The following is a 13541-nucleotide window of genomic DNA, read 5'->3' on the forward strand; positions in this document are numbered from 1 at the left end:
GGAACATGGTAGCGTCAAGCAAAATTGTGAAAATATGCATTGGAATAGTGTTTCCCAAACTGTGGGTCAAAACGCCAGCTGGTTTTTGGTTGGTCATGAAAGTCCAAGCATATTCCATGCAATAAAATCCATAAACATATTTTAATACAAGAATTCAAGAATTCTAGATTAGTTATTTTTCAGAATTGAATGTTAATCAGACTACACTTATTTTAGGTCCAGCTTTTTATAGCTAAGCTAAAAGAATATAAGTTTATTGCTTTCTAACTATCTAGTTATCTAGGGCATCATGTAGGCACTTACCGTTGGGTTAAAAAAGTACATTGATTATTAAAGTAAGGGTGCTCAGACATCTGGTTGACAGTAAGAGTTCATTACATTATAGTTGTAATTTAAATGAGGACTCCCTATATTTGCATGACAGAATTTATTTATTAAATTAAATGAGCATAGTGTTGACAACAGCTGTCCATTGGTAGTTCCCTGAGTATCAGAATCGGTTTAGATAAATGTTGTGTTTACTAGATACATGGTTGGATATCATCATACATTTGTCCATATTTCTCCCTTGACAGCTCGTCTGTGTTCCCACTCTTTGGAGGGTATACATCTTCATCACACTAGTCATCCTCTGTTGTGTGTGCTATGGAGTGGAGGTAAGTACTATTTATGTCCTAGATGGACTTGGTTACCCTCCCTTCAACAGGTTCTATAAACTATGCTAATTGTTAAAAGCAGAGCTTTTTACTCTGTGAAATGATACTCAGAGGTGTGTGGTGTGTTACGTAAAGGTAAGAAAGACCTTGTCACTTTTACTAATCTGGACCAGAGAGGTTTCAACTGTTTTGGAAGCCAACATGAAGTTCAATCCCCACCCCAACAAATACATTGGTTTCTACTTTTGCCTGATTGAAGATTTCAAATGGCTTTTAAAAATATTGAGTCATTTAAAAAAAGAATTTTGATTATGGTGCTATTTTAGTATTTTGTCAGAATCATTTAGTCAGCATTGCCTTTCTTCTAACGAGGGTTATCAAAATTATATATGATACAATATAGAAAGAGGAAAGATCTATGCAGGTACAGGGTTCATTTGAATTCATATTCAATCTTTAATTAGCTTTGACTTTTAATTATTATATTAGACATTCCTCACTTTATTGCAAATATAGTTTGTTTCAAACAACTACCTCGTTAAGAAGTTGTAAATGTTATATTGTTACACTCACAACAAGCAGAGAATGACTTTGCAATAATATTAGTGGATCGAAAGAGTGGGATTTTATTATTATGTTTTTGTCCCATGTGGTAAAGTAACAATGTGATGTCTCGAGGGATAGAATTTTATGCCTAACCAGCTAAAACCTAGAAGTATGTACTGATTTTTGTCTAAGGAAATTCATAGAGTATATTTAGATACAGAAAGCATTTTGTCAGAACTGTGCACATTAATCCCATGGTTTAGCTTCAGCAGAAAAACAGGGTCCTTATATGTATTCTGTATGCGGAGGTCACTTAAGACTTCAAAGAATATGTAGTTGTAAATTACATCAGTAAGAGGAGTAGTTGGTTTCTCCAGGCAAGTGTCAAGAAAGTTGGATATGCAGATTAGCTGACCACCCATATTTTTGTAGATATTCGCAAACACTTTGTATGACTTGCCTACATATTCCACGCACTTCCTCATTTACACCTAGACAGACTGAGTGTAGGTGGACCAGTAATGGTAGAAAGGGTATGTAACAGACATACTGTGACATTGATGAGAGTGCAAAGATCCGATCATAGAACAATACATTTTTTTTCTGCACACCAAGAAGGAAAGCAGAAATAAATAACATTTCACAGGATCACTTGTGGATTTTCAGCAATGGACTGTCTAAAAGTCTGACATTTTTCAATGCCCTCAGATTTCAGATGCCTTCATATGCCTTCATATCTAGGGAGGATAATAGGAATGCATGTCCCTAGAAAGGCTTGACATAATTGAAGCCGTTTGGGTAAAGAAGTATTAAAAAAAAAGAGGAACGTGGAAAAAGAGTATAAATAAAAAGCAGAGAAACTAAAAATATTCTGGGACTCATTTAGATTTCTGCAGACAGGTTACTCCATCACAACACGGCCAGATATCCTGTTTGCAGAAATATAAATCCTATGGCATATAATGGGATTTATATTTCGGAGGACAGGATATGCGTCCCCGTTGTGACGCCGGGGTAACCTGTCCGCAGAATCTAAATCAGACCCTCTGGTGCCGATCACGATCCGGTAAAAAAATTCCCCGTGCGACTCGCATCCGGTCTTTTTACCGTACGAATCGTACAAGTGCCGTACGAACTGGCAATCACGATTCGCATGGGAAAAAGACCATAAGAATCGCATTGGGAATAATTCCCCACACGTCCTCGGGTCGGAAAAAGTGTCCGACACGTCCTCGTACGATTTACTGTACAAACGTGAAAAGCGAAGTCCGACCGGGGAATCACGATCCGTCCCGGGCGTCCGAATGTACAACCGTATGGTTAAAAGACCGTCCGCACCGAACTCCTATAACAACCATGGAGACGTCCAAACAGGTGCCCGGTACGTGCCGTACCCCCCCCCAGCCCCCGCATGTACGCGCCGTACCCCCCCCAGCCCTCGCATGTACGTGCCGTACCCCCCCCAGCCCCCGCATGTACGCGCCGTACCCCCCCAGCCCCCGCATGTATGCGCCGTACCCCCCCCAGCCCCCACATGTACGCGCCGTACCCCCCCAGCCCCCGCATGTACGCGCCGTACCCCCCCAGCCCCCGCATGTACGCGCTGTACCCCCCCCAGCCCCCGCATGTACGCGCCGTACCCCCCCAGCCCCCGCATGTACATGCCGTACCCCCCCCAGCCCCCGCATGTACGCGCCGTACCCCCCCCAGCCCCCGCATGTACGTGTCGAACCCCCGTGTATGTACACCCGAGTACGTTCGAGTTGTACCCCCACCCGTGTATGTACACCCGAGTACGTGTCGAACCCCCCCGTGTATGTACACCCGAGTACGTTTGAGTCGTACCCCCACCCGTGTATGTACACCCGAGTACGTGTCGAACCCCCCCCGTGTATGTACACCCGAGTACGTTCGAGTCGTACCCTCACCCGTGTATGTACACCCGAGTACGTGTCGAACCCCCCCGTGTATGTACACCCGAGTACGTTCGAGTCGTACCCCCACCCGTGTATGTACACCCGAGTACATGTCGAACCCCCCGTGTATGTACACCCGAGTACGTTCGAGTCGTACCCCCACCCGTGTATGTACGGTGCGTACCCCCAGCGCTACGCTACGCGCTGGGGGTACGCACCGTACATACACGGGTGGGGGTACGACTCAAACGAACTCGGGTGTACATACACGGGGGGTTCGACACGTACTCGGGTGTACATACACGGGGGGTTCGACACGTACTCGGGTGTACATACACGGGGGGTTCGACACGTACTCGGGTGTACATACACGGGTGGGGGTACGACTCGAACGCACTCGGGTGTACATACACGGGGGGGTTCGACACGTACTCGGGTGTACATACACGGGGGGGTTCGACACGTACTCGGGTGTACATACACGGGTGGGGGTACGACTCGAACGTACTCGGGTGTACATACACGGGGGTTCGACACGTACTCGGGTGTACATACACGGGGGGTTCGACACGTACATGTGGGGGCAGGGGGGGTACGGTGCGTACATGCGGGGGCTGGGGGGGGTACGGGCCGTACATGCGGGGGCTGGGGGGTACGGTGCGTACATGCGGGGGCTGGGGGGGTACAGCACGTACATGCGGGGGCTGGGGGGGGTACGGCGCGTACATGCGGGGGCTGGGGGGGTACGGCGCGTACATGCGGGGGCTGGGGGGGGTACGGCGCGTACATGCGGGGGCTGGGGGGGGGTACGACGCTTACCGGGCCACCTACTCTGGTCGTTTCGCGCTGTACTTCGCATTTGCGGCACTTTTTGGGTGCCGTGAAAATATTGCCGTCCGGACTGCTGTCGGTTCGAATCGTAATTCCTGGGTCGTGAAACGCTGCCTAGAAGCGTCCCGACGTCACGTCGCAGCATTCCCGGATCACATTCGTATGCATATTTTCGTTGGTCGGTGTTTTTTACGATTCGTACGGAAATGGTGTTTCCGTGCGAATCGTAATTCCATGTTTGTAATGTTTTACAACCGGGTACGAGTCGGACGGAGAATACGCTCCGACCGACGGTTCGTACCCGGTTTTTACCGGATCGTAATCGGCACCTCTGTCTTTTTATAGTATTTAGAGGGAAAACAAATCTCATAATAGTAAAAGCGACTATGGCATGGTGGAAAATCAAAGACTGTTCAGGGTAGACCCATATCAAGAAACTGGGTTGCACTAAAAAGGCATCCCGTCTAACACTCTCAAGAAAGAGAAAAGGTGTAGTAAGTATATCAATGGTGATATTGTTATACTTACTATATGACCAAACTGTGAAATATCTTAAATGAAAACAATCATGTAACCAGAGGGATCATTGATTAAAGAACGGGTTGTCATATATGTGACTTATTTCTTTGCTTGCATCACTGGGAATATTAGTATTGATGAAGTATTTTGAATAAAAAAAATCGGAGAAGACTTGTAAGTCCTTCCTCGACAATTCTTTCAGAGACACCATAGTGTTTGTAGAAAGTGAAGACACCCTGGCACATGGGATACAGAACTATACCAATGTCCACTTTCTGCACAAATCAATCACTGGCTGTGTGGACCAACAACCACCAATAACTTGAAAATCACTACCCACACACCAATCTCTCATGACACACTTTGGTAATGCTCTATTTGGGTTTCCCAAATTAACACATTAGAAGGAAGAAATGTGAGAATGTACACAGAAAACTAAATTGTAAGACTGAAAATATTGAACTTAAAATGTATCTTTCTTGAAACAAGTTGTATGATTTTAATCAAAGGAAAAACCATGCCATCTCTTCAAATGTCAGTAGTTCAATAAAGATAATAAACTTTTTTTTTTATTTGGGTGGTAGGAGGTAATACCTAGGTCCTATTCTTAATGATTTTATACATAAAAATATCAGCAACCTGCTTATAAAAAATATATAAATAGATCTTGCCATTTTTAATTAATCAGAAAAAATACTAAATCTTAATCAATTCTTTTTGCATAGAAAAATTCATTTTTTGACTTTGTGCATCACATTTATCTAACTGAAAACTTGAGGATCGCTCCAATTCCTAACATAATTAGTGATCATGCAAAAAGAATTGGGATAAAAATGAATTTCTTTTTAGACCGGTCCAGTACTTTAAACCTGTTACAGAGCCTAACAATATGATTAGGGCATCTGATATAATATGAAAGTTGATTTGAAAACTTGAAATATCGTTTTTCACAAGACTCCTAATCTGAATAGATGTAAACCGCATTCCTCTGATTAGTTATACTGTCATTACGGCATCTCGAAGAAGGGGGAGAGATTCTGGGATTCAGTCTTCAGTCCATCTGCCATATACCCCCTCTTTCAGATTCGATTACCAACAACCTATCCCTTGTAATTTATCTGAAAATAAGGTTTACACAAACTTCTCAGAACAAATACTATAATTTCTTAAATGGAGGCTTCTACAGGATGTCATTTTTTGGTATGTCAGCCAGAACCACATTCTGTTTTTAGAGAAACTTCTGAATTTAATCAATTTTCCCACTGAATAAAGATCTATTAAATAGCTATAACCCAAGTTATCTCTTTTTCTAACCAATATTGAATACCAACTGAGGCTTAAGCCATTACTATTTATTTATTTACTTAAATTTATACAGCGCATGGCTGTCCCAGCAACGGGACGTCCCAGCACTACCAAGTAAACATGGTTAAAGCAGAGCAGCGAGAAAGACAGAAATAATCCCGGGAATAGCCATGTCTTTATAGCTTTACGGAACTCCAGATGATTTTGGAGTCCTTGAATTGCAGGGGGAAGAGAATTCCAGAGTTTAGCCGCCAGTACTTTGAAGGACCCACCACCTGCTCTGACTGTACAGATACGGGGAATACAGAACAGTCTTAGATCCGATTAATGGAGCGGTCAGTTCGGACTGTATGGCACTAACAAATTGGCTAGACCAGAAGGAGCTTGATAAGACAGAATTTTATGGGCTACACATAGAGCTTTAAAGTGAATTCTTCTCTCGCCTGGCAGCCAATGAAGCATAGATAGTGACGTAGACACTGAGCACGATTTAGGAAGTGCCAGCAGGATCCGGGCTGCAGCATTTTGAATACTTCGGAGTCGCAGAGTGCATGATTTACTGGCCCCTAGATATAAAGAATTCCCATAGTCCTGCTTCGCCAGACCCCTAAAATAGGTTTCAGACCTCGCAAGAGCCCAAAACAGGTGGCTGCAACTGACTAAGAATGAGTATCGAAGGACAGACTTTTGTCAATCCAAAAGCCCAAGTTCTTAACTTGTCCTTAGGAATAGGTGCAGGTTTAAGATTCTCCGGCCACCACTGTTCTGACCACATATCACTGTTTTACCCAAGCAGAAGTATTTCTGACTTGCTGGCGTTTAATTGTAGACAGTTTGCTGTCAACCTGTCAGCAATTGCCATCAGATCACCCTTGAATTTGACAAGGATTAATTCATGATTCTTGGAGAAGGCGATGACAAGTTGGGTGTCATCGGCGTACGACACCAATGACAACCCTCTACTCCTGGCCACCAATGCCAGCGGCTGAACATAAATATTAAAGAGCAAAGGGCTCAAAATAGAGCCCTGCGGCACCCCATGTCTAATGGCATGCTTCTTGGAGTGAAAAGGTGGCATAGTAACCTGGAAGGTCCTGTCCTCTAAGAAAGATCGGAACCATGTTAGGGCCAGACCCCCAATCCCAATCTCCCGAAGCCTACGCTGTAAGATATCATGTGATACCGTATCAAATGCGGCACTTAAATCGAGAAGAATCAAGGCAGCCGAATTCCCCTCATCAATACTGCTGCGGATTTCTTCGGTCACCGCCATTAGGGCAGATTCCGTACTATGGCGGGACCTGAAACCGTTTTGTGAGACATCCAGTAAAGCATTACGCTCTACAAACTCTGTGAGAATGGTATTCCTCGACTTTAGCTAAGAAGGGGAGTTGGGAAGTGGGGCGGTAATTACCAGGTTCGGAAGAATCCAACGATGGTTTCTTCAAGAGAGGGATAACTTTGGCTAATGGAAGGGATGCAGAGGACAGTGATAGATTGATCAGTTCCTGGGCAACTGCGAGAATAACATTATGAAATTGACGGAACTGGGCTGGTCTCAGCGGGTCAACAGATGAACCGGATTTAATCTTCCAGCAGAAAGCTTCAGTCTTGGTAAGGGATAGTGGGGGGAAAAGACACAAAGAGATAATTTCCCTGGGATTGCCACTGACTTCCATCACAATTAACAGAGGGGGTGAAATTATCATACATTTTTTCCACATTCTGAATGAACCTGGCTAATATATCACATTAAGTATTGGAGGTAATAGGAGAGTCAAGATTCAAATTCGAGCCTTTCATAACCTTGAGCAGGGAGAAAATAGCTTTTGGCACATTCTTGCTCTCCAAAATTTTACCGGCAATATACTCTGCTCTGGCTCTCTGAATTATTTTATGATAAGAGTTCATCGCCTTCCGATACTTGTTTTTTGCCTCCAAGTCAAAGGCACGTCTCCAAAGCCGCTCTAACTGGATTCCTTACACCAGGGACATTCCAATGTTCTAAAATCCCTTAAAGTCTTTGTAAAATGAATGGCAGGAATGCTGAAAATGGAGGGCTATAGAGTGCCAGGTCAACAGATGCAGGCATCCTGGTGGATAGGGCTGGTCAGGAGGTAAGACATGAGAGGCGGACAGATAGGGAGAATGCAATAAAAAATGCATAGAAAGTGAAAATCGTGTTCTGGTTATTGACTCTTCAAACTCGCTCACGGCACTTGGTTTGAGGAACAAGCAACTAAAATACTGAACATTAATCTATTTAGAAGAGCTGTCTTTAATCATATAATATGTATTGTCAATGGACAGAACAATGCACAAAAAATTTGAGCATCACTAAGGTGGCTGAGGGAGTGCAGGTCTGAAGTTATCTTTTTCCAAGAAGCTCCCTTTAAATCCAATACATCATTTTATGTTCCTCCTTGGATTTGCTATGTATTTGTTTGCTCACCTTGGGCTTCCCATGAGGGGTGAAGCTCTATTCATAAGTAAAGGGTTTGAGTAAACAGTTGAAAACATCCTCAGACAAGGAAGGGTTATGATTTCGATTTACATTGTTTAGCTACTTTGATCTTATTGACAATAATTCTCAATTTTTGGAGGACTAATTTATTATGTTTTTAAGGCAGTTACATGCCCAGATATTTTGGGAGGAGATTTCAAATTTCTAAAATCTGTTGAGTTTGGTTCCTCAACAAAGGATAAAAAACAAAATTAACCCAAACCAGCCAGAATAATTACAAGGTTAAAACAGGAATTTGACATTGTACCTCCTTGGAAGGATGCTAATGAATCACTAAAAGATTTCACAAACATTACCAAAGGATTCAACTTAGTTGCCCGACCGGATTTGTTTCTAGTCTCACATCACACCGAGAAAGAGGTTGGAAATAATTCACAACTGCTTCTCCGACAATATAGCTGTTTAGTTGGAAATAGACCTAAACAGATAGGCACACATCAAAGATTAACACATGTAGCAAAGTATTGATACAAGGTGAAAAGCGGGAAGACGACATGTAGCAAATCATTAAAGAATTTTCCAGATTACCAAAAAGTCTATTAGCCTTTCACTGGGTTGAGATGCTTTCAAAGTAACTGCAAAGTAGAATCAGCTGAGACAATATTATCCAAGCTTATAACAGATGAATCAAAATAAGAGACACTGGAACAAGAAATAGCAATGGAAAAAGCAGAAGCTGCCGACCAGGATTTGCTTTTTAACCAGGAACATCTGGTTAATGATAGAACTATGGAACAGTGGAGATATGAAGAAAGGGACTATACCCAGGAAAGGTTAGCATGGTCAGCTAATGTGAATAAGGATAAAATAATGACGATAAATGACCCAGAGTCAAAAGACGTAGCCAGTGCACCACAGCAATTTCAAGGCAGTTTTATGGAGCACTGTGGAGCGATAGAACAATCAGATTTAGCCTTTTATAAACAAAACAGATAATGGAATATCTGGACAGGATACAGCTATTTAAAATTACTAGACACCAGGCTGTAGAGATAATTACTGCAATTATGGAGAGAGAATTTGTATTCTAGACAGTTTTGTGGATTTTAATTTCTGTGACAGAGAAAGGTATTTATAGAAATAAAATCAGGAAATGAATTAAACCCTCTGATAACCTCATTGCTTAACAATATTTTGATTGATGGAGAGAATCCTTGTTCATTCTCAGAAGGCATAGTACTTAGTTTTTAAATTAACTGTAAAAATAAAACAGAGAACCCTAGTTCCTAAAAGCTGATTAGATTTGTGAACTGAGACTTTAAATTATTCACTCAAATACTGGCAAATAGTTTGTTCAAGCTGAGGGTTTAATTCATAGTAATCAGAGCAGGTTTATTCCTGGGAGGCAGATTGCTGCAAACATCAACTATATCTTTGAAGTCATTGATTAATTTTGCAAATCTTTAGCTGGCACGCGGCAGTCATCATGATTAATGTGGAAAGGGCATTTAACCTCATGAGCTGGTTGCGTTTGTTTCCTATCTTAGAGAAGTTTGGGTTTGCTTCTCGCCCTAAAGGGTACTGCCAAATCTTTCAACAACACAAACTCTGAGAAGGGAGGAGACATCACAATCGCTAGAGGCGCTTAGCGGGGCTGTCCAATGTCCCCAATGCAATTTGTACTCTTTTTTGAGCCATTAACTGCTTCAACATGCCCAGAACCAACAATAAACTCCCCATTTCCTTATATGGTAGAAACAGGAAGTGGCCATTTTAGCACACGGTCTGCCCAGGAAACGTATTACTTTCACCAATTCACGACTGTGCTGTGCCCAGATAAATAAAACCAGACAACTACATAACAAAGGTTACTGCCTTTCACAAATGAAGTGCTTACCGCTAGCAAATTTGTTTCCATTTCATTAAATCATATACTTGCTTTTCTATCAAAGTGAAGCCCAAACCAGTTAGTTTTTGTAATCTAATCTATTTTGCATGATATTAATCTTTTTATAATTCATTCAAATGAAAAGGTACCACTGCCTCTACTCATATGGGCTTCAATGAATTGTCAGATCACCTATCTGTGGATCAAAGGCCAGGTATGGGATCACAACTTGGGCGATTGAATGGCTTTACATTGCTGTTGCACAGGCCATCGTTGAAATACTACGGCATATGGGAAAGGGATTACTGGAGAATTGGAGTTTGTCAAAGGGGTCAATCAAATTTCGAAAGCAATAGCAAATGAGCGCATGGAAACTGTTTCTAGAGGGCAAGCCTTCCACAAAACCCAACACACACCTGATCTGTCATTCTCCAAAAAAGCGAGGAAAAGCGCTTACTTTGAAATAGCCCTAGACAAAAAAAGATTCCCCTGAGTAACCCAATAGGTGATGGCACTCAGAGCTCGCATAAAATGAAACTGCAACTTAGATTTTCCTAGCAGCAATGATGGTACCCTAACCAGCAGAGTCAGGGATAGCTTGAAGGCATGTTTGAAGTAAACTGCTCTGTTGGGCGCCACCAGCAGGGAGTGCTAGATTAACCAGAGATACTTCCACTGTGGCGCTGGCTCGACTGTCAAAACAACCATTGGAAACAAGAGGGGAATGATGTGACATTTTCACCCTCCTATAAATTAACCTTATTATTTTTTTAAATATGTGATCTATTGATTTTGTCAGTTGATTAATTTCTCATCAGTTAGGTCTGCACTGAATTCATTTTAAAAATAAATAGAACTTAGTCTAAATAATCAATATCTCCTTTCATTTTTCAGGAGGGAATTGCTGAAAACCGAGTGCTGTGGACGTGGATAAAGAAGAAGGTGAACTACAAATCCAAAAGTCAGTACCGGAAGCTTCAGCGACTCCTGGAGAAGGATCCAGAGTGGCCACCACTGAACCAAACAATCTATCCTGATGCGGATGTTACAGAGACTGACACTGAACCAGAGGCCTACTGCAACCCAGCATTTGACAACAATGAGGATGAGCAGACTAAGATATAACCCAATGCACAAATCCTACCTTTATGGAAACCAAAAAAGGACTTCTAGATTTTCAGCCAAATCTATTTATTTGTGAATGAATAGCCATGGTATTCTTTACTGAACTAGCTTTGTGGACTTAGGGTCTTTTACCGACCTCCTGCACCCATCTGCTCAGAAATGACTGAACAACCCTTGTGAATTTGGAATGGCCAGACACAAAGTGTGGCGTGCTGCTAAGAGTCATAGTTACCTAGGATGGACACAGGATGGGGCAGAGAATGACTCTATTCATCCCATTCTTAGACGCCAGACGAACAAACCTAGAATGCTGCTCATGAAGGACATGTTTTATTTGGGGGGGTGGTGCGGGTACATTTAAAGCTGTACAATGTTCATGGATATTGTAGTGCTGTGTGCGATAAACATGCAGCTCTTTGATAACATTTATAGCTCAATTTTCTATAGTAGGATTTAAACTGCAAGTAAAAACATTGGATCTCTCTGACAAAAGCAGTAATGCACTAACCTATTTACATTATATGCACTTTGTGATCTGCATGCCACACGTGCTTTACAGCAGGCATATTAACCCTCTGTGCTACCTTACGAAGAGTCAAAACTTCCACTAGACAAAACTCCGGTCTCTCTTCAGGAAGAACGGTAATCACTGGAGATATCATGTAATTTTTATTGATGCTTGAAAATTTCTGGAGGTCAGGAACCCCACAGCAGGTGCTTTTGAAATGATAATATATTTGCAAACATGATGCCCCCACCCAAGCTCCCGGGGTGGTGGCACCAATCGCACCGTCCTAGAGCTGGCCCTGGATGGCTAATAACAAAAATATTATTACAATAGATAGGAATTTATTTTTTAATTTAAAAATTTAGGCTTCAGAAAAATAATGGCAATTTAAAATATTTAAATTAATAGTGCATTATCATGTTTTCCTTTGCTGTGTAAAAATGTATGAAACTAAGTTACATTAATACTACCATACATTTTTTTACTTTTTCCAAGTTTAATAAACTTGCTTGCTTTTCCCTATACTTTACCATATAGAGATGTCCATCCTCCCTGTGGAGTCTCCCTTTGGTGTCTCCCTTTGGTAAAGTATAAGGAAAAGTTAAAAGCTATTTGAGGGAAATAGTTTCAGAGCAATTTTTAAAAACTTTTACCATGTAACTTGCACTGCTTGCATTTCCGGTCCCGGAAATGCAAGCAGTGCAAGTTACATGGTAAAAGTTTTTTAAAAAACTGTTGCTGATTGAGTGGAGGGCGGAGACAAGAACAAAGATCCACCCTCACCAGTGACGCATTCGGGGGCATGGAGGAGGCGGGTGCTTTTACCGCTCCCCACTAGTTAATCCCAATGCTGCCACGGACACGCAGTTGGCACGTGGCTGGCGCGCCGCTGGCGCGCCTAACGCAAGCCCGTCTGCGCCTGTATGTCGCCAGGCGCAAGGACCTCTGGTCCTGGCCTCCCCCAAAACATATCCTACAATAGGGAGCTGCTGCTCACCCTGCAACCCAAAGCGCCCTGCATAAGCCATAAGTGGCATCATGATACCCCGCAGAGACAGTGTAACAACTGTGGATTTAAATGTACAGCAGACCCTTTTTGCCCCCATATGGCTCCAGGTCCCATCCCTATCAGTATCTGCAGTCTCAACTGCAGGTCGCTGGTAATACACTACGCGGACATCTTTGAACTTCGTATGGACTCAGCCCCAGACATACTGTTTTTGACGGAAACCTGGCTTGCTTAGGACTCCACAACAATACCGGCATTAGCCTTACCTGCAGGTTATAGGCTGCTCGCTCAGAACAGGCCGTGTGATTGAGGAGGCGGCCTTGCAGTCATTTTCAAAAGCTCCTTTCAATGCTCTCTATCTCCACATACTACTCAAGGTTGCGAAAGCACCCTGTTCAAAATGTCTCCGTCACATAACTTCACCTTCACAGGGCTTCTTATCTATCGTCCTCCAGGCCCAGCTAGGGTTTTCCAAGAAGTCCTGGTCCACTCTGTCTCCACCCTTGCATTAGATTCCGCTAACTTTAACATTATAGGCGATCTTAACCTCCACCTGGAGTGCCGGGATCCCCAGGAGATTCGCAACATCCTGGGCGATCTGGAGGCCTGCCAACTCACCCAACTGGTGGACGGGACCTCCCACCAGGCAGGTCACCTTTTGGATCCAGTCTTTTCGAACCTCTTAAATTTAGTAGCCAACACTCCTCTTCCTTTGAGTTGGACTGACCATTTCTTGATCTCCTTGCGTCTTGAAATGTCAGGCCCTATCCTGAG

At 42.9% G+C, this 13541-nt stretch overlaps 1 protein-coding gene across 3 annotated transcripts in view; it reads left to right on the plus strand.

Annotated features, from left to right (window-relative positions):
- The window catches only part of LOC146788645 (putative cation-transporting ATPase 13A4), a 361715-nt gene extending 349311 nt beyond the window's left edge, over nucleotides 1-12404 (plus strand). Inside the window, exons 27-28 of one of the 3 annotated variants that reach the window (XM_085635857.1) lie at nucleotides 576-656; nucleotides 11020-11155. In XM_085635857.1, coding sequence (XP_085491983.1) covers nucleotides 576-624 — 49 coding nt within the window. In that variant the 3' untranslated portion in view covers nucleotides 625-656; nucleotides 11020-11155. Of the gene's footprint in view, nucleotides 1-575; nucleotides 657-11019 lie in introns of all 3 variants that reach the window. The other 2 variants (XM_085635855.1, XM_085635856.1) reach the window with 2 other exon arrangements.
- Nucleotides 12405-13541: the final 1137 nt, after the last annotated feature.

Source organism: Triturus cristatus, chromosome 11, assembly GCF_964204655.1.
Source record: "Triturus cristatus chromosome 11, aTriCri1.1, whole genome shotgun sequence".
NCBI lineage: Eukaryota > Metazoa > Chordata > Amphibia > Caudata > Salamandridae > Triturus > Triturus cristatus.